Source organism: Canis lupus, chromosome 4, assembly GCF_003254725.2.
Source record: "Canis lupus dingo isolate Sandy chromosome 4, ASM325472v2, whole genome shotgun sequence".
In the NCBI taxonomy this organism is placed as follows: Eukaryota; Metazoa; Chordata; class Mammalia; order Carnivora; family Canidae; genus Canis; species Canis lupus.
This window is the reverse complement of record NC_064246.1, coordinates 19,765,189-19,786,001: the sequence shown is the minus strand read 5'-3', so window position 1 is coordinate 19,786,001 and position 20,813 is coordinate 19,765,189. Positions and strand designations below refer to the sequence as shown.

The window sequence follows — 20,813 nt, the reverse complement described above, 5'->3', positions numbered from 1 at the left end:
TCGGGTCATGATCCCAGACTCCTGGGACTGGCCCCACTTTGGGCTCCCTGCTCAGTGGGGAGTCTGCTTCTCTTTCTCCTGCTGCCCCTCACCCCTACTCGTACTCTCTTTCTTGCTCTCTCTCAAATAAATAAATTAAATCTTTTTAAAAAGTCCCAATTCTGCAGCACTTAAGCTCTAAGACTAGATGACTTACTGAAATAAGAGACAATTAGAGGTAGCACTATTGGCTGTATTACGCACACGCAGACACACACACACACACCCCTATTCAAAGGTCCACTTATAACTCTTCACCAAAGTCTTATATTCTCCAAGTCACAAACATGTTGCTTTCCTATGTCAAGTCTTTGAAAATAGCAAGGCTGAAATTCCAAAAGCAGATTATAAGAAACAAACCCGAAAAATCAAAAGGCATCTTGCTTCCCATAAGAATGTCTGCCCAACTGATATGGATAAATGTGTCTCAATCTAGACTCTGCTTGATTTTGGAAAACCATTTTGGATGAACCGATATGATGGAACTTTCCTAAAACTGATGTTTCCACGGAAGTTTTGCATTTAGCTCTTCCTTTAGGGTTAATAGTCATTGGGAAATATACCGTTTTTGCCATTTTGGTTTGAACCATGATTTTTCAGCCTCAGGACTATTGATAATTTGGGCCAGAGAATTCTTTATTGTGGGAGGTGTAGAAGCTGCTTTTGAGCAATAAGCTTGAGCAATAGAAACTTGACCAAAGCAGAAGGGTGACAGCAACCACCGAGCTCAGTGCAAACAGGCTCAGTAAGCCATAGTTCCTAACCAACCAATGGGCTACTTACTACCTGGCACAGTTCCTAAGATTACCAAAAAAGAGAAAACCCCATATGCCCTCACTCCACTCTATAACTACACCCCCTCACTATTGCCTTGTCCTAGATAGTTTCTTCTTTGCTGTCCTGCCTGCTGCTCCCTTGCAGTGTAGTCAATAAACTTCTATCTCCTTTCTTTTGCTTTGGGTGATTTCTTTCATCACTCACACCCACTTGCCCCCACTCAGTCAGAACACCACATAGAAGGCTGTCATTCTATGCATTAGAAGACATTTAGCAGCATCTCTGGATGCCAACAGCATAATCTCCCTGTTGTGACAACCACCAATATTTACAAACATTAAAAATGCCCCTCAAGGAGATAAAGTTAACTCAGATTGAGAACCACTGCTCTAAACTAAAGCATACCTCTGACAGGACAAGATCTCTTTGGGCCTAAGTTTGGCGTTCATACAAACAATAATCTATATTCCAGGTACAGAGTCCATTCATGTGGTCTTCATAATACCAAAAAAAAAAAAAATCAAATGTGACTCAATTTTCACTTTTAAATTTGTTGTCTTGGGCAACACATAAACAAAATCTATGTTATATAAAGGAAGGAATAATCAACTGGGAATTGGGAGAACTTGTTTCTAGTCTGGATTCTGCTACTAACTAGCTTTATGACATTGGATAAACTGCTTCATGTCCTTGGCCCTCCCTTGTGTTTTCATTTGTAAGCGAAAGTGGTGAGTAAATTTTCCAGTTCTAAATACAAAGACTACGAGACCCAGAATTTGATGCCACCGCAACAGTTGATACCGTGGAATAGAAAAAGAGAATTCTTTGTCCTAGTGTGTTCCTTTCTGTTAAGCCTCCTAAGAGCATTTAACTCCCATCTCCTTGAACACCAAAGACATGTGCCTGCAACCTGATTCCTCTGAAAGTCCAGAGAAACCTCTGCAGTAGTGAGTGGTTGGAAACTTACCATCTGACCCCCAGGTATGGCTATTGTATTTAACAGCAAGAATATGGCTGTAGAGATCAATGTGGTGAGTGGGGAAGACATTCCTCTCATTATGCAAACAAGTTATTAGAAATCTGGAACTTGTAGTGACATAGTAACAACTACCCAAAACCCCCAAACCTACACTGTACTTATAAAAGACCAAAACCCTAAGCTAAATCAGGAAACCTGGGATCCAACAATTTTGTATGAGTAGTATGGTATGTTTAAACCCATGACAGAAAGAAGTAATATTTTGATTACCTTTGTAAACACAGGAGCTGCAATGATAGGTTTTCCATCCAATCCTTGCAGATAGTTGGTAGGGCTCTGACACTATTAGAAGGGAATCAACAATAGATTCATTGTCACCATGATTACTACCTAGATGATAGATAGAACAAATCTACAGAATTTGGTGCCTCCAATTAATCTAAAACCAAGACTGTTATTTTCTAAGTCTATGAATCACAGACTTCAGACTTTATGCTGAACTGCTTGTATTTCTTTCTAGGTAATGGTGGTTGTTTTTTGTTTTTCGTTTTTGTTTTCATTTGTTAAATCTGCTCTTATAACTTGCTGTTCAATTCTAATATAACATGATGATTCTAATGATTTGGTTTCCAGGAGGGGTCACAGTGGTTGTAAATAAGTGCTGCCCACCCTCAACACACAAAGAAAGCTCTATTGCCTGTAAATAACCTTAAACCTCTGAGGAAGTTCCATAAAATCCAGGTCTCCACAGATCACAGCTTGAAAACTACTGGATTAGAACTAAAATGTGACCCCTCTGCATTACCAAATGGATTAAATAAGAAACTGTTTGAACTTTTTTTTAAAGTCATAGATCAATATGTTTACTTATACATAAATAAATATATCAATAACATATTACAAATGTGTTTAGATTAGTGTGATTTCACATTTTTAAAATATTATATATATATATATTCCTACACATGCATAGAAAACGCGTGAAACTGTCTGCTAGAAACTATTAACAAAAGGTACCCTGGAGGAGTCGGGGCATGGGAGTAGTACCTTGACCAAGATTTTTATCGAGTATACTTCTGTATCTTTTGAATGTTTTTACAATATCATCATCATCATCATCATCATTATCATCATCATCATTAAGGATGAGAGGATTTAATCCTTTCTAAAAACTCATTTCATGGTAGTTGTATCTTAGAAAGTAGAATTATTTGCAGCTCCAAGAAGCTGAGTTACATGATACAGAGTTTCCTGCCTAGGCCAGTAGGAGAGCTGGCAACTCTTTGTATACATAATCAATGCCCTTCATTAAGCTGGAATATCATATTACAAAATAATTTATAAAGAGTTTCTTTTCCCGTGAAATTTGCCTATGAAGCTAGAGAATATGTACCCAAAACAATAGGAAACGCTGATAGCCTACATCAGAAGTACATCGCAATTATCATGACCATGGAAGCATATTGCCCAAAGTCATGAAGCTGTGACAGAGGAGAATACAATCATGCCATACAAGGTGGGCATGGTCACAGTGCCTGCCCGTCACAGTCCATGGCACTTGTGTTTCTTGTACCTTTTGGATGGTTGATACACTGGGCTGGGCCACCACATTATGGGCTTTGGGTGCTGCTGAAGGAATGGCTGCAGAAGTAGTGGGAGCAGATGACACTTCTTTAGGCTTCTGGATTCTGAGAAATAATTAAAATATAGATTTTAAAACAGACTTATCATTGCTTACGAAAATTCTTTCAGAAAAGCTAATAATCTCATCACTTCTCACAGTTAGGTGTAATAAAAAATCTTTGTTCAACAATATTCTGCAAATGCTTACACTTCTTTGCTACACACTTTGATAGTGTCAACAGGAAGATGATAACATGCCACTAGAGTCCTTGAGTTAGTTACTCTCAGCTGGGGACACAGGCACATTCATAACTAACTGAGATTCAAGACAAGTGCAGAAGATAATTTTTTTGAGATTTTTGTTGTTGTTGTCCTCTGTATTTTTCCTCCCCCTTCCCTTCCAAGTAAAAGGCCAGCTATAAACCGTTGCTTGTGGGATTTTGGCATGGCAGAAAGCAGAAATAGCCTGAGTCAACAAGTTCTTCAAGTTTATGCAAATTAAATTATTATTTGAAGAGCAAAAGAGCCAGGAAATATTCATAAGAAAACTGTGGAAGGGAGATTATTTTGGTTTTGCTGTGGAGAAGAGAGAGGTCTGAGAATCTTGTCCGAGAACCTGACAAGAGGGAGAACCAGAGTTCAGAGGGGTTCCCTGTCTTATTAAAGATATCAGTACCAAGCGGGTCGGGAAGCAACAAAGCGCTGGACTTGATAGGACCTTGAGGTCTGGGACCTAGGTTTCCCACCCATATTCTGTAGGGATTAATGACAGGATGGGCTTCCCTTTTGTCCAGCTGTTACCTCCTTCTGCCTCAGCTTCTTCATCTCTAAAATGGGTAAATAATAATTCTTACTTTGTAAGGATTAAATAAGGTAACTCGTGTAAGATGTTTGGAGCAGTTTAATATAAACATTATGACTATGTCTATATCTATCATCTGCACAGCTATGGAGGGGGAAAGGGATGCCCCACAATGAATGATTGAATTTTTTCCCAGCCAAGAAGGGTGGGGTCTCAGAAGCAGAATTATATAGTGATATACAAACTATCAGTGTCCCCAAAGAATCCATTTTTTTCTTCTGTAATAATAGAATTCCTGATTTCTTTACATGACCATTCCAAGTAAAGATTGGATTTCCTGACCATCATTAAGCAAGGTATGGCCACATGACTTCTCTCTGGTCATGGGACTTGAAGGATAGTGATGTATGTTATCTAAGGAGAATGATCTTAAGAAGGGAGTGGGAATGCCCTTTATTCCTTCCTAAGACTAAGATGTGAGACGAAGCTAGAAGCCAACTGGAACCCAGTGAAATGTAGAGCCACTCTATCAGCCAAATCCATATGTTTATGTAAATGGGAAATAAATATCTGTGTTAAGTTACTATTATTTTGGTGTCCTTTACACAGAACTGAAGCTAAATCCTACCTACCGGGCCGCCCAGGTGGCTCAGCAATTTAGCGCCACCTTCAGCCCAGGGCGTGATCCTGGAGATCTGGGATCAAGTCCCACATCGGGCTTCCTGCGAGGAGCCTGCTCCTCCCTCTGCCTGTGTCTCTTGTCTCTCTCTCTCTCTCTGTGTCTCTCTTGAATAAATAAATAAAAATATTTTTAAAAAAAATCCTATCTACCAAAAGCATATTTAAAGAAAATAATCAACTGAAATATTTCTTGCTTAAATTTGTATATCAAAATTCCTACCCAGTAGGCTTGTAAACCATGTTATGAGAGCCTTGAGGAAGAAGTAAGAAATGTGCAATGGAGGAGGAGTTTATTAGAGAACTTGACTGGGCCTTGAAGAATACATAGGAGTGTATGTACATTAAGCAATGATGTACATTGCTTGAGTGAGATGGGAGCAGTGTAGAGAGCCTGAGATGTCAGAAAAGCCACATTAATACTCTACTCAATCAGGCTTTATATGTCATGTTAAATTTTTTTAATGTTGTTCATTTTGTGCTTGGTTTTTATTTTCCCATAGATAATATTTTTTTTAAGTCAGGGAAATAATAGGATCAGAATTATCTTTTAGAGAATAACTGGTTGTAGTTTGGAGACTGTAAAAGAGAGAAAAGGGCTGGAGCAACTGTAAGGAGGTGACTGGCACAAAGAGTCAGGAAAGAAGGAGGAATTGCACCAAAGCCACGAGAATAAGGAAGAGAATTAAACGGGAGAAATTGTTTACTCTGGTTATGAGTTTTCATATCTGCACAAAAGCTAAAAGCAAATTATTGATCCAAGGTAAGCACACGCAAAGGATTTTAAAGAATAAGACATGACCTCTGCCCTTAAGGCGCTTTCCCTCTGTAGGGGAGGACAGAATTTGCAAACACAGTCAACAGCTCTAACCAGTCTTCCAAATGTTGCTGTTTGTTTCAGGTGATCTCAGGGAATGGATGTTCTATCTGTTTTCAGGTCCCATCCCTCTGTCACAGCTTCCTTTACCTGAAAATGCTTTTTCCTTCCTTGTTTGGGGGTGTCCACCTACTGTTCTTTTAAGACTCAGCTCAAGGTCACCAACTCTGTGAAGCCTTTCCTGATCTCTCATTCCTTCTCCAAACAATTAAGAGACCTTTGTACCAAGGCCTATATATCCTGCTCATGGTTACATCATAGTCTATTACACTTTATTACTTTTACTGTCTATATGCTTGGCATATATCTCTTGCTATATTTGTTATATATTTCCCTCTAGTAGACTGTGAACGTCTCACAGGTAGGAAGCATCTGATTTTTCTTATTATCCATTGCGTCTAATGAAGCATCTGGTATAGAGTAGGTGCTTAGTTGATGGTTGGGGAAATTAAAGAATGGAGGATATCTTTGTTCAGTATTTGGTATAATTGTTTAACAAAATGCTTATGACTTACTCAGATCACTCGCACATATAATTTAGGTTAACCAGGTTTTGTGTCCTTATGAATATTATTATTTAGTCACAAAACAAGATTTTTTTTGAAGCACTGGGCTATTTGCGTTTTACTTTATAGATATAAATATGATATAGCATGATGATATAAGTATGATGATAAGTGATATCACATTTTTAAAATATTAGGAATATTAAAATTCATCTGTTAGACAAGACTTAAAGCAAAAGAAGTAGAGTTCTCTAAATCCACTCAATACGTATTTCTTGAGGTCTACCCTTTTCAAGTTCTACTAAACCAATTAGCAGCTTTCTCAGGATCTGAGAATGTTAAAGCTATAAGATAGAAATTAGAATTACCGATTCATCTCTTCCTTGTTAGGGTCCCCTTCTGAGTCAGAAGAAGAAACCCCTGGAAAAGTAAAAACAAGACATGAAATCTTTAAGATGATAATTTTTTAAACTAGTTTCTAGGCATTTGAAGACCTATGGGACTTTAGACCTAGATATGAACTCAGTGATTTTCTACAATAACACCCAATTTTACAAATAAGAAAATAGACCCTAAGTAGTTGAAGGACTCACTCAAGGTCATATGGCTAGTTAGCGACAAAGTTCAAATTAACTGGCCCAAATGCCACATGTTCTGGTATATAAAACACCTGCCGATGCCTCTAACAGAGCAGTTTTTGCAGACATTTTATGCTGTCCGTAAATCCTCTTGCTCTTGGCCTACACAGATTAAATAAAAGGAGGGATTACATTGGATTCTAAACATTGCAGGTGTAGGTGGATGCTCTTCCGCCCAGCCCTAATATTAACAAGTCATACTTCATCTTGGGAGTGGGGGTGTTTGAAGCTCTGTTGCCAGAAATTTAAAAAATCAGCAATCCAATCTCAGCACTGATAGAAAAGCTTTGATCTTGGATTTACTTCTCAAGATAGTGAATTCCAGGAAGATATAACTGGGCTAAATCTGGAGGTATTTATTGTACTCTAAAAATTTGAGGATAAAAACATGCAACACACTTCTATCATGCATTATTCATTATTGTCATTATTCATGCATATATTCAATAAATGTTTATCAAAAATTCACTATGTATTTGGTAATACCTAAGGTATTAAAGTTATAAAAAAGAATGAAACACTCCCAGCTTTACAATCTAGTTGGTGAATGAGCCCTTATACCAAAATAATACAATATTTAAATGCTAAAACCAAGGCATACAAAAGGTATTATAGATGATAAAAGTGCTAAAAAATAGTCCTCAGAAAAACTCAGAGATGAGATAAAATGGAACAAAAACTTAGGCAGATACATAAGAAACACAAATTGATTTTGTCCCTAAAATTAGTCATGTAAATTTGACACTGATGTAAATGCCTTTCAATGCTCCCAAATAGTCTCCCTGCCTGTATCCTTGACTCTCTGAGGTATATTCTCTACCAGGAACCAGGGTAACCCCATTAAAAGCTAAGCCAGCTTGGGTCACATTTCTGCTCAGAATCCTCTACAGCTTCTCATCTCCCTCAGAGTAAAAGCCAAAGTCCTTACAATGACCTGCAAAGACCAATACAATCTGCTCACCTGCATCCTCCCACCTCTACCCCATCTTGGACTTCTGACTTCATCTGTTATTTTTTACCTTGTTTTGCTCCATCCTGGCCACATTGGTTCATCTCTATACTTAAACACAGGCTCACTTCCACCTCACGGTGTGTACTTAGTGATTTCTCCACCTGGAGTGGTTTTCCCTTGAATATACTTGTGGCTCCCTCCCTTTTTTTCCAGGGATTCACTCATATGTCACCTGATTAGTGAAGTATTCCCTGACCACCCTATCTGTAGAATTGCAGCCCCACTCCACACCCATACACATGCATGCGCTGCTAATACTCTTATAATTTCCTAAGTCATGAACATATCTTATTCTAATATTTGTCTTTGAACCCCTCAGGGCTCCTAAAACTCTTATAAACTCCTAAATCATAAGAGCACAAGAGCATCTTTTGTTCTAATGAGGTGACTCTAGATGGTTCCTAAATGAGGGCTGGTCACCAGAAAAACCAAGCCATGATTAGAAGCTCCGAATTTTCAGCCCTATCTGCCATCCTACTGAGAAGGAAGAGGGGGTAGGAAATGGAGATAATAATTGATCATGCTACATGAGGAAGCTTCCATAAAATCCCAGCAGTATGAAGAGCTTCCAGGTTGGCAAATACATCCAGTGTAGGCACACCTCAACTCAGCAGGTATAGAAGCTCAATGCACCCCAGACCTTCTCAGACCTCACCCTATCTATCTTTTCATGTGGCTGTTCATCTGGATCCTCTATCATATCTTTTAATAAGCTGGTGAATATAAATAAGTGTCTCCCTGAGTTCTGTAAGCACTCTAGCAAATTAATTGAACTCAAAGAGGGGGTTGTTGAAACCTCTGATTTGTAGCTAAGTGAGATAGAAGTTGTGGATAACTTGGGGGACCTAATACTTGTGATTGGCATCTGAAGTGAGGCAGGAGCAGTCTTGTAGAACTAAGCCCTTAACCTCTTAGATCTGACACTGTATCCAGGTAAATAGTGAGTTAAGCTGTAGGATACCCAACCTCACACACTGCACACGTATTGGAATTGGTAATCAGAACCATTTCATATACCTCCCATATTACATATTTTATTTATTTATCTCATTTATTTTTTATCTCTCTCATTGAAGTGTAAATTCCATCTGTCCATGAACTTTTGTCTACTTGTTTCACTACTATTGTCCCCCACTGCCTAGAAGAGTGTGGTGGTACCATAGGCCTTCGATAAATATTTATTATAAGTATATGTCTTACCAGTAAGTGCTATGCTCTAAGAGTATCTTGTTTTACCTTCTATATAAATCTCGGCAGAGGTTGAATCTGTCCCATAGATGTTAGAAGCAAAGCAGGAATAGCGTCCTGTGTCTTCTTCGAAGGCTTCAGCAATGGTCAGTGAATGCAGATTTCCTGCCTGGACAATATGAATGTCTGGGGAATTTTCAAGCTCCTTGCCTTCACAGTACCACCTGCAAAGAAGGAAATATTGCACATGACTGAAGTGTGAAAATTAATTACATAGATGCTCCAGATGTTCACTAAGAAGAAAACTGTGAAAACTTGGAATCAGAACATTAAATGATATAATTTGATTATAACAATGAGAAAAGTTATCAGTATTCAGACTATACTGACACTTTATTCAGGAAATTAGAAAGTGGCTCATATTAACAATGATACAACTGAGTGGGGCACCTGGGTGGCTCAGTCGGTCAAGTGCCTGACTCTTGGCTTTGGCTCAGGTCATGAACTCAGGGTTGTGCGATGGAGCACTGAGTCAGGCTCCACGCTCAGCACAGAATCTGTTTGTCCCTCTTTCTCTGCTCCTCCCCCTGCTCTTGCACTCTCTTTTTCTCTCTAAAATAAATAAGTAAAATCTTAAAAAAAAAAAAAAAGAATGATACAACTGAAAGAAGATGGATGAGAAAGCAAATACAAATGATCACAAGGAGAAGGGTCTTTGAGGTGGAATTTGGCTTCTCCTAAAAAGATGTATAGCTGCCTATACTATGTGTTAAGTAAATGTTCCTTTTCTTATTTGGAGAGAATCTAAGGGATATTAAAATTTCATGAGGTTGAATGCACTCATTCCCAACTATCAGATTGCATCTAACCTAGCTAAATGAAAATTATTTTGTTCCATTACTTGAGTTGTCAGAGTAATGAGGATGGGTCATATTCTTCAGTATTGGCACCACAGTGGCTAATAACCTAAGATTGTTTCTATAGGTTGGTATTTTATTTTGATCTATATATCTGAGGTTAGAAATTTTTGTTATAGTTTTTTTTTGGCTAAGAATTTACATAAAATAATACATACAACAATGTTTAGTGGTGCCTGGATGGCTCAGTCAGTTAAGGATGGCTCAGTCAGTTAAGCATCTGACTATTCATTTTGGCTCAGGTCATGATCTTGGGGTTGTGGAATCTAGCCCCACATTGGGATCCCTGATCAGTGGGGAGTCTGCTGGAGTTCTCTTTCTCTGCCCTTCCCTCTCTTTGCCTTCATGCTGCTTGCATGTGCATGTGCATGTGCACTCTCTCTCTCTCTCTCTCAAATAAATAAATAAATAAATATTTAAAAATGTAGAGGTGCATAAAAAGAGAAAAAGACATAAAAACAATAAAGAAATACAATTTCTCATGTAACATGTTAGCAAAACTCTAAAAGTTTGATGAGTGTCATCCACTGTTAGTATGAATGCAAATAGTACAACCCCTATTAAAAGAATATGGCAATATCTGCCAAAATTACAGATGTGTTCATCTTTTGACCCAACAATTCCACTTATGGGAATCTTTCACACAGATACACTTGCTTGCATACAAAATGGCAAATGCACACATTACTCATTTAAGTAGTGAAAGACTGGAAACAACTTCAGTGTCCATAGCTAGGGGTCTTATGAAACAAACTGATACAGCCACATAATGGAACACTATGCAACTGTATAAAGAGATTGAGAAAGATCACTGTGCATTGATATGGAAAGAACCACAAGATATATAATTAAAAATTTAACAGGGAGGTACAGAATAGTGAATATGGAATATTTATGTAAAAAAAAATGTGGGTTGTTTCGGGTTGAATTATCCTTTCTCAAAGGATATGTTGAAGTCCTAAGCCCCAGTACTTGGGAATATGACCTTATTTGGAAATAGGGTCTTTTCAGACACAATCTAGTTACAATGAAACTACTAGGATAGGTCCTAATCCAGTATGAATGGGGTTCTTTAAGAAGAGGAAAATCCTATGTGAAGACAGAGACACAGAGAGAATGGCATTTGATGGCAGAGGCAGGGATTGGAGTGAGGCAGCTACAAGCCAAGGAATGCCAAGGCCTGACAGCCACCACCATGAGCCAGAAGAGATGAGAAAGAAGTCTGCCAAGAGTCTCAAAGAGAGTATGGTCCTGGTGACACTTCGGTTTTGGACTTCTAACCTCCAAAACAGAGTTTATTTCACCCAGTTTGTGGCACTTTGTTACAATAGCCCAAGGAAACTAGCACAGGGGTGCAAAAAATAAGATATAATCATGTTGTTTGCATTTGTATAAAGAAAACTGGTAAGATTGAAATGAAAATCAAAGCTGGCTCCCTACTGGGAAGGAGGGAAAATAAGGTGGATGAACACGGATAGGAGGGAGATATCTCAGTGTACCCCTTTTTATATTGTTTTCATTTTTTGAAATAATGATTATTCATCAACATCATAATAAAAAGTAATTAAGTGAGAAGGTGTTAGGACTATTCAATGTCAAAAATCAAGGAATCCTGGCAATTGTTAATCTTTACTATAATTTCAGTTCTAACCATTCAGTGTTTTACTCTCTCCCTCTCACCATTAATAAAGCAAGATTCCAAAGCAATTCACCCGTTCGATTACTTCTTGATTTGAAAAGTCAAGCTTTTCTCTACTCTTCCAAAAATATGTCATAGTTACCCCAACATTCAAGTCTCTGCTCATGTTTTTTCTATCTAAGATTCTCTTCTTCTGCCTTTCAGCTGCTGCAAATATAACTCATCTATCAGTTTGGCTCAGATATCATCTCCTATACAAAAAATTATTACTTTTTTCTACCTTCACTTTTTTTTCTGACTTCACTTACTTTCTTCTAACTTCACTTCTTTTTTTAAAAACCTGTGCTATGTCATGCAAGGCTTGGTGATACATTGTCTTTATTATTCTCTATTTGGGGAATGTATCTTCTCCCACCAATCTGACCAGATTGTCAATTCTTTGAAGGTAGGGACAGTGCTTCATATGCTCTTGCAACATGCACAGTGCCTCGTACAGTTCTCTATAGACACTCTCCTCTGGCCATCTTATCTCATAATTTCAAATATCACCTCTATTTGGTATTACAATCAAATCTGTCTTTCTAAGCCCTGACTTCTGGATACCTTCTCCTGCCACTCTCTCTTCATTATGTTCCAACCACACTGGTCTTTTATCTACTTTGCGAACACATTGAACTATTTTCCATGTTAGGGGTTTTTGTTCTTCCTGAAATTCTCTTTTCCCCAGATCTTTGCAAAGATAGGTCCTTCTCATCAGTCAAGCAGGCCTCAGCTCAAATGTCACATCCTCGAGGATGCCTTCCCCGGCCCTCTTCCTAACGTAGCCCCCTTAGCCTCAGACACTATCATGCTACCCTCTTTTGTTGTATTCACAGTACTTGTTATCTGAAATTATCTGAAGTCAGTTCACTTTGCTATTGTTTGTACTCTCTACCCCAGCCACTAGATTGTAAAGTCCGTGACAGGACCTTATTAGTAATGTAATCTCAACACCTACGACAGTGCCCTGATACATGGCAGGTACTCAGAAAACATATGTTGGATTTGTTGAAAGACCAAATGACAGACAGGACTGATAATTAATATTTTGTAAGAATTTTATTGTTAAACTTATCAAATTCTATGCCAATTTTTGATCTGTTGTGACAGTGCTAATATATGTAGCTGCTGAAATGGGCTAATAAAATCTCCCAAGGCATAAATCTCAGTAAGACCTAGAGTAGTGGGATCCCTGGATGGCGCAGTGGTTTAGCGCCTGCCTTTGGCCCAGGGCGCGATCCTGGAGACCCGGGATCGAATCCCACGTCGGGCTCCCGGTGCATGGAGCCTGCTTCTCCTTCTGCCTGTGTCTCTGCCTCTCTCTCTCTCTCTCTCTCTGTGTGACTATCATAAATAAATAAAAATTAAAAAAATCAAATAAATAAAATCTTTAAAAATTAGGTTTTGAAAAAAAAAAAAAAAAGACCTAGAGTAGTTTAGAGGGCACCTGGGTGGCTCAGTCAGTTAAGTGTCTGCCTTTGGCTCAGGTCATGATCTCAGGGTCCTAGGATCAAGCCCCACATAGGGCTCCCTGCTCAGCGAGGAGTCTGCTTCTCCCTTTCCTTCTGCCCCTCCCCTTATTTGTCTCTCTCTCTCTCAAATAAATAAATAAAATCTAAAAAAAAAAAAAAAACCCTGAGGAGTTTATATAGCAAACCCTGAGAGCGTGTGTATTTCTAAGTACAAACAGTGAACATCCAAACATAATATATTAAGCACGTGTTTATCTTTTTAAAAAATATTTTATTTATTTATTCATGAGAGACACAGAGAGAGAGGCAGAGACATAGGCAGAGGGAGAAGCAAGCTCCATGCAGGAACCCTGATGTGGGACTCGACCCCAGCACTCTAGGACCATGCCCTGAGCCAAAGGCAGACACTCAATTGCTGAGCCACCCAGGTATCCTACACGTATTTATCTTTACTCCCCTCCTGAAATGTCCCTAAAATGAGAATAAAGGAATTTTTAAAAGGTATAAAAGCAGAAGAACCAAAACAATGAGAAGGGAGACAAGAGCAGACTGAGACCTCAAAACCTTTTGGAAAGTGGAAAGGATATTGAAGAGCCAGGAGAGTTGAAAAATCTGAAAATCAAGTGTCTGTTTCAGGATGTCAATGAAGGAAGCCAATTTGTGCTGCACAAACCTATAAGTCGGAATTTGGAGACCTAAGTTTGAGGTGTGAAAACACACTAATAACGGGGAAGAGAACTTAAAATAGAGTAACTGATTTCAAGTTTGGGAAACAAGCATGGAGATCCCCTCGGCAGATTGCATCCTGTCTTCTGAAAGTCTGAGGATGCCCTAGGAAAAGGCTGAGTGACTGGCTGCAGGAGCAGCTGCTTCATAGTAGAACAAGAGGAAGAAGGGTTCTGGAGAGATTTCTCTGGAGAGAAACAAATGGGCCTCATGGTTCAACTGCATGAAATAGAATATTTAAGAGATATTTTACAAATGTATTGGAGAATTGAGACAAATTTGTGATAGGACCACAAAACTAAGCACATAAAAAACAACAACAACAAAATAAAACACAAGACAGTAATCAATTCCAGGTCAAAAAAAGAAAGTTGTACAAGCAATGAAACAGTCATTTTACTCTACCTGATTGTCAGTGAATAATACATAGTAAGAAGAAAGTAAACATTAAATTTTATTTATTTATTTATTCATTTACTTACTTACTTATTTACTTATTTATTTAAAAGAGAGATGGAGAGAGTGGGCCAGACACCAGGTAGATCTCACAACCCTGAGATCATGACCTGAGCTGAAATCAAAAGTTGACCAACAGCCACTCAGGCGCCACACATAAAATATTTTTTAAACAACACTGTAATTTGATTATATTGAGGTAGTGAAGGAACATAGCAACAAAGGTGCTGGTTTAGTAAAGGGGTGCTGAACCGCCATCTTCAGGAATCAGAAGTCAACAGAAAATAGTATCAATATGCCAAGCAACAGTAGTACAATCAGAACACAGTGATTCTCAAAGTGTAGTTCACTTTCCATGAAGACAAAGCTATTTTTATAGAGTATTAAAATATTTGCTGTGATGCCTGGGTGGCTCAGAGGTTTAGTGCCTGCCTTCTGCCCAGGGCATGATCCTGGAGTCCTGAGATGGAGTCCTACATCGGGCTCCTTGTGTGGAGCCTGCTTCTCCCTCTGCCTATGTCTCTGCCTCTCTCTCTCTCTCTCTCTGTGTCTCTCACGAATAAATAAATAAAAATCTTAAATGAAATAAAATATTTGCCTTTTCACTGTGTTTACATTTATACTGATGGTGCAAAAAAAAAAAAAAAAAACAGTGAGTAAAGCTGTGGTGCTTAGGAGTAAAAATCAAGGCACTGCCAAAAATTGACTTATGGTCACTGTGTTCCTCACTTCCACACACTCAGTTAAAAGAAAAAATTTCAGGGGACACCTGGGTGGCTCAGCGGTTGGGCGTCTGCCTTTGGCTCAAGTCGTGATTTGTGGGGTCCCGGGATTGAGTCCCACATCGGGGTCCCTGCTTCTCCCTCTGCCTGAGTCTCTGCCTCTCTCTCTCTCTCTATCTCATGAATAAATAAATAAAATATTTTTTAAAAAATTTTAATTTCAAATTCACTTAAAAATGTCCTCAGTGAAGCAGTGCAAATTATGACTTTCATTCAATCTCAGCCATATCTTTCTAACATTCTGGGTGGTGAAGTGGAAAGTAGCATAAAGCATTTCTACACATTTCTTGTGTGATTTTTTTTTTTAGTGGAACTAAGCATTAAATGCATGAAACCATAATTGAACTTGAAAGAATAATGACAAATTATGGTTATTCAGACTTGGGTATCTGGCAGATGTTTTCTCAGAAATGAATGAGATAAACCTGTTGTTTCAAGTAAAAATAACTGATACTTTTATTGCCAATGAAAAAATTGGAGCTTTCAAGGAAAAATTAAAGTTTTGGAAAACTTGTATCCCCCACTGGAATTTAGGGTTTCCCCATACTTAAAGGGGAAGTACCATACTTACTTTTTGATAAAACCAAATGATGATATTAACAAATGTGTTTTTTAAATATTAAATAATAAAATGTGTCAATATTTGGAAAATCTGCATTACTCATTTTCCAGATTACCAGTGCATGATACTATCCATTCAAAGTTCAAGATGTACAAAGGGTTTTAGTATAGCAGAGTACAAAAGTTCATTGGTATGGTTTCAGATTTCACATTGTGACTAATCTTCTAGAAACCACTGCTAGATGAATTTTGATGTAGTACTAAGCAGGAATAGCCACATTATTCGAAAAAGCCACTGAAATATTTGTTCTGTTTCCAATTACATACCTGGACAAGGCCAGATTTTAAAGTTTACTTCAACCCAAACAGCATATTACACCAAACTGAATGTAGAAACAAATATGAGTATCTTAGCACTCTTCTATTTAGTTAGACATTAAGGAGATTTGCAAGAAATAGAAAAGAATGCTACTCTTCTCATTAAATTTTTTTTGGAAAGTAGTTATTTTTCATAAAATTATTTATATTAGCATGTTCATTATGGTTACTTAAAAATGAGTAAGAAATAACTACTTAAAATATTTCTCAGTTTTAATTTCCTTTTTTTTTTTTTAAAGATTTTATTTATTTATTTGAAAAGAGAGAGTGACAGACCACAAACAGGGAGAGCTGCAGGCAGAGGGAGAAGAAGCAGACATTTCACTGAGCAGGGAGCCAGATGCGGGGCTCAATCCCAGGACCCTGGGATCATAACCTGAGCCAAAGGTAGATTCTTAGTTGACTGAGCCAGCCAGGCACTCCCCAGTTTTAATTTTTAATATGATAATTATAGATATAACTCACATAGACAAAACCTCTTTTGGGCTTTGGTAACTTTTAAGACTGTAAAACGGTCCTGAGAACAAAAAAGTATGAGAACTACTGGAGTATTATTTAGAAATCTAGAGGTAAATAGACAGGAAACTGCAAAAAGTTGAAATTGGTCTGTTCTTTAATGTTATTTGACTTTGTAAGCACTGTACTTGTATTAATTTGATAAAGTAAATAGGAATAACTATTTCAAAACAAATAAACAAATACCTTCTCTTATATAAACATTATAAGGTTATGTTATTTCTTTAGTTAATGTTTTTCTTCCTTACCAAAACGAGAGTGGAAACATCTAGAGCAATTGGACAGCCAGAAGGCGATAAGTGGAATGATTCAAATGCCCAAACTCTCTGTCAGAAGCGTTTTTGTCCTACTCAGATGGCAAGAGATCTTCAGCCAGTCCCAAAGAATAATCAGTAACCGTCACTCTGACTTTAACACCATGACCCACTCAGAAATAATGCACTGGTCAGGCTGTCTTCTAAAAAAGTATTAAAATTTATCCAGCTACCCAGAAGACTTTTGAGGATAAGAAGGGAAACACACTCTCTTCAAACATCTATCCATGTTAGGGAATGCTTTCACAGAAATGCCCTGCCCAAGGTACATGTTTTAGAACGCCAAAGCCTCATGACACAGAATGACAGTGGTGCCAGACGTGATTCATGGCTCAGCAGAAATGAGTCAGTGATCTGGGAAAATAAGGCAGGTCAAATGAAAAAGAAGGACCCAGCTTTCATGCACTCAGGACAGCTTGCCAGATCTGCTCATTTGGTTAGCTACCAAGCCTGGGACTGAAGACGCTGAAGAAACGCATTTTTCAGATAAAACTGGATTTTTGGTTACTGCTGTTAGGTTACTATTTTATCAAAAATATGACTTGGATAAATGTTATGACTCATTGCTTTAGCACATTAACAACTTCTAAATGTAATTTGGATGTGTTATTCTGACTCACCAGCAATAATGCTCATTAAAAGGATGATTACTCAGACCATTTCTTTAGCCCTGCCCCAGCCTTTCCAATGTCCCTATCCTACCTCTTATTATTCATTATTCCCTCTCCATGTTTGTTTCCTTTGCTAACCTAGATATCCCTTACAATTATACAGTGGTTTGTAGATTTAATTGTTTAATATTTCTCTCCCTTACTGAACAGTAAACACCACAGGGCGGAGGTAATCATGTTTGTTTTGTTTATCACTTGTTTATTTGATTCCTGGCACAGTGGATGACACATCAGAGCTGCTCCAAAAAATGTTTGCTGTATAGATGTTAAATGAGTGAATTCAAATTAGGATTATTATAACATCAAGCCTGTTTTGCTTTCACTTTTCAAGAAGTTTGGGGGTAAAAAAGAACTTTCCTTGAATTGCGTTTACCCAGCTTTGTCTAAGAATGCCGATCTCCTATGTGAAGGGTGTAGGGCCTAAAAGAGACAAAGGTAGTATTTTTACTTCATGACATCCTCAGCTTTCTCCATGTAGTAAAGTTACTCTTCCCCAGGCAGAGTGCACTGGACTCTGGATTATATGGAACAATAAGATAATAGTAGACATTTTTTTAATAAAACTCAAACTTATGTTGGTTTTTGCAACACAATTTGGTGTTTTGTACATCCTGTTTGCTACTGAGTTAACAAACTCAAGTGTTCATGACCAGGATGTATTTCGATCACAGGGCTGTGGGAGTACAAGGGGGAGGATATGCCTATGTTTGAAATTTTATTAAAATTTACTGAGTTCTTCCAGATGGAAACTTATTGGTAACTTAAGAAAAACATAAGTAAGCACTTGGTAAATACCAAGATACCAAGACCTAGCCAATTTTAATAATAAAAGTGAGGATTAATAAAGTGAAAATGAAAATGATCCCTAAGATAATTTTTAAAGGAGTAGGGTAGGGCTGATTGGAAACTTTTTATTGTTTCCTTCTGGAATTCTTACCTTTGCTTTTTCTGATAGTACTTGTTACTAAATTACTACATAATTTTACTTTTTTATTAAATTTACTGTGTATCATCTATTTCCTTCATCACAACTAAAATAGAATATGACAGGAAACTTTGCTTTATCTACTAATGAATTTCAAGTGCCTGGAATAGTTCCTGTTGCACAGTGAGTGCTGAACGAATTTTTATTGAATGAATAAACAAATGAGCATACTAAATTTTTTACTTTTGTTGATAAAACGTACTCGAATCTTTGCAATATTGTATATTTTAAAGTATAATTTTTTTTCTTTTCTTCTGTTTACTATGTTAATCTTTCTTTCAGAATAAATTTTTCTATTCATTCAATTTGGAACCACTTTGATGGTGTTGATTTTGTTTATTCCAAGAAATCAAATTTGCCTTAACATTATAAAATAAATAAAATAAATATTCTTTACCATATCAAGGAATAAAGGGAAAATCATATAATGATTTCAATAGATGCAGAAAAATGTTTTATAAAATTCCACATCCACTCAGGATTTAAAAAAAAGTCTTACTCTTCCTAAAAGAAACCTACAACAAAATCTTATGTCAGGGTGAAAAATGGAAAGTATCGCCTTTAAGATAAACAAGACTAGAATACCTAGTGTCATTATTTCTTTTCAACATTGTACTGGAGGGCTTAGCCAGTTCAATAAGCCAAGAAAATGAAATATAAGATACAGGACCAGAAAGGAAGAATGCTGCTCCCAAATTATAGAAAATCTCTAGAATGTAGCAAGGTTGTTGGTTAGAAAAGCCAATATACAACAGTTGATTGCATTTCTCTATATAACAAACATAGAAGCAATTTTTTAAAAAAACTATCATCTATATAGTATGAAAATGAGGTACTTATGGATAAATCTAGCTAAAGATTTGTTAAGACTCAGAAAAAATTATTGAGGCTTATTACTTAGGTAATCTAAATAGATGGGGAAATATAGTATGACCCTGAATATGAAACATCAATATATTATTTTAGTTTTTTTTTTTTTAAGATTTTATTTATTTATTCATGAGAGACAGAGAGAGAGAGAGGCAGAGACACAGGCAGTCTCCATGCAGGGAGCCTGACGTGGGACTCCATCTGGGGCGGGACTCGATCCAGGGTCTCCAGGATCACACCCTGGGCTGAAGGCGGCGCTAAACCCCTGAGCTACCCGGTTTGCCCTATTTTAGTTTTTAAAAAGATCTATTTATTTATTTTGAGAGAGAGAGAGAGAGAGAGAATGAGAGGGCAAAGAGGCAAAGGGAGAGGTAAAGAGAGAATCTCAGGTCAACTCCCTAGCAAGTGCAGAGCCCAATGTGGGGCTGGATCTCACAACCCTGAGATCATGACCTGAACTGAAATCAAGAGTCAGAAGCATAACCGACAGAGCCACCCAGGGGACCCAAAGCCTCAATATTTTAAAGATGTCAAATTCTCCCTAAATTGACCTACAGATTTAGTGCAGTCCCCCAAATCTTAATAAATTAAAAAAATTCTTATGGTATTTGACAAGATGGTTCTAAAATGCATATTGTAGAGGAAAACACCAAGAAGAACTAAAAATCCTTAAAAGGAAAAAGCTAGAAATATGAATTATGAAAACTCTATGGCAATGAAATAAATAAATGACAGGAAAGGAATAGAAAGCCCAGAGCTAAATCCACATGTTTATGGAATTTTGACTTAGATGGAGCTGGCATTATAGGTCAGTGGGAGGAAATACCCTTTACAATAAACTGGAGCTGAAACAATTGGTTATCCATTCAAAAAATAATTGAAATGGATTCTCTGCTTTACACCATACACAAAAATCAACTTTAAATGGATTAAAAACCTAAATGTGAAAGACAAAATTATAAAACTTTTAGAAGACAATATATAAGAATATCTTACTTTGAGGTTAGGAAAAATTTCTTAAGCTGGACACGTACTATAAAAACCAAACCATAAAAAAATTAATTTTATGCTAAAGTTAAAAATATCTAATTATTAAAGATACCATAGAGGAGATAAGAAGGCAAATCAAACCAGGAAAGGATATTTTCATAATATATATGTCAATATGTCATATGGTTGGTATCTTAATCACATTTTTAGAAGTCTTACAAATTTCTTTTTTTTTTAGTCTTACAAATTAATAAGAAAAAAAACAAATTGATAGAAAAGTGAGTGAAAGATGTAAAGAAGCCCTTTACAGAAGTGAACCCTGAATGGTCAATAAACATATTTTTTAGAATTGTCTACTTCATCAATAACTATAGAAAT

The 20,813-nt window shown here is 37.2% G+C and overlaps 1 protein-coding gene across 5 annotated transcripts in view; it reads right to left on the bottom strand.

The window, feature by feature from the left end:
- Nucleotides 1-20,813, bottom strand: part of MYPN (myopalladin) — a 110,074-nt gene that overhangs the window by 52,957 nt on the left and 36,304 nt on the right. For all 5 annotated transcript variants that reach the window (XM_025434502.3, XM_035715365.2, XM_035715364.2 and 2 more), the window contains 4 exons: nt 9,168-9,343; nt 6,650-6,701; nt 3,369-3,483; nt 2,066-2,137 (listed from right to left, as the gene is read on the bottom strand). In XM_025434502.3, the coding sequence (XP_025290287.1) occupies nt 2,066-2,137; nt 3,369-3,483; nt 6,650-6,701; nt 9,168-9,343 (415 nt within the window). The remainder of the gene's footprint in view (nt 1-2,065; nt 2,138-3,368; nt 3,484-6,649; nt 6,702-9,167; nt 9,344-20,813) is intronic.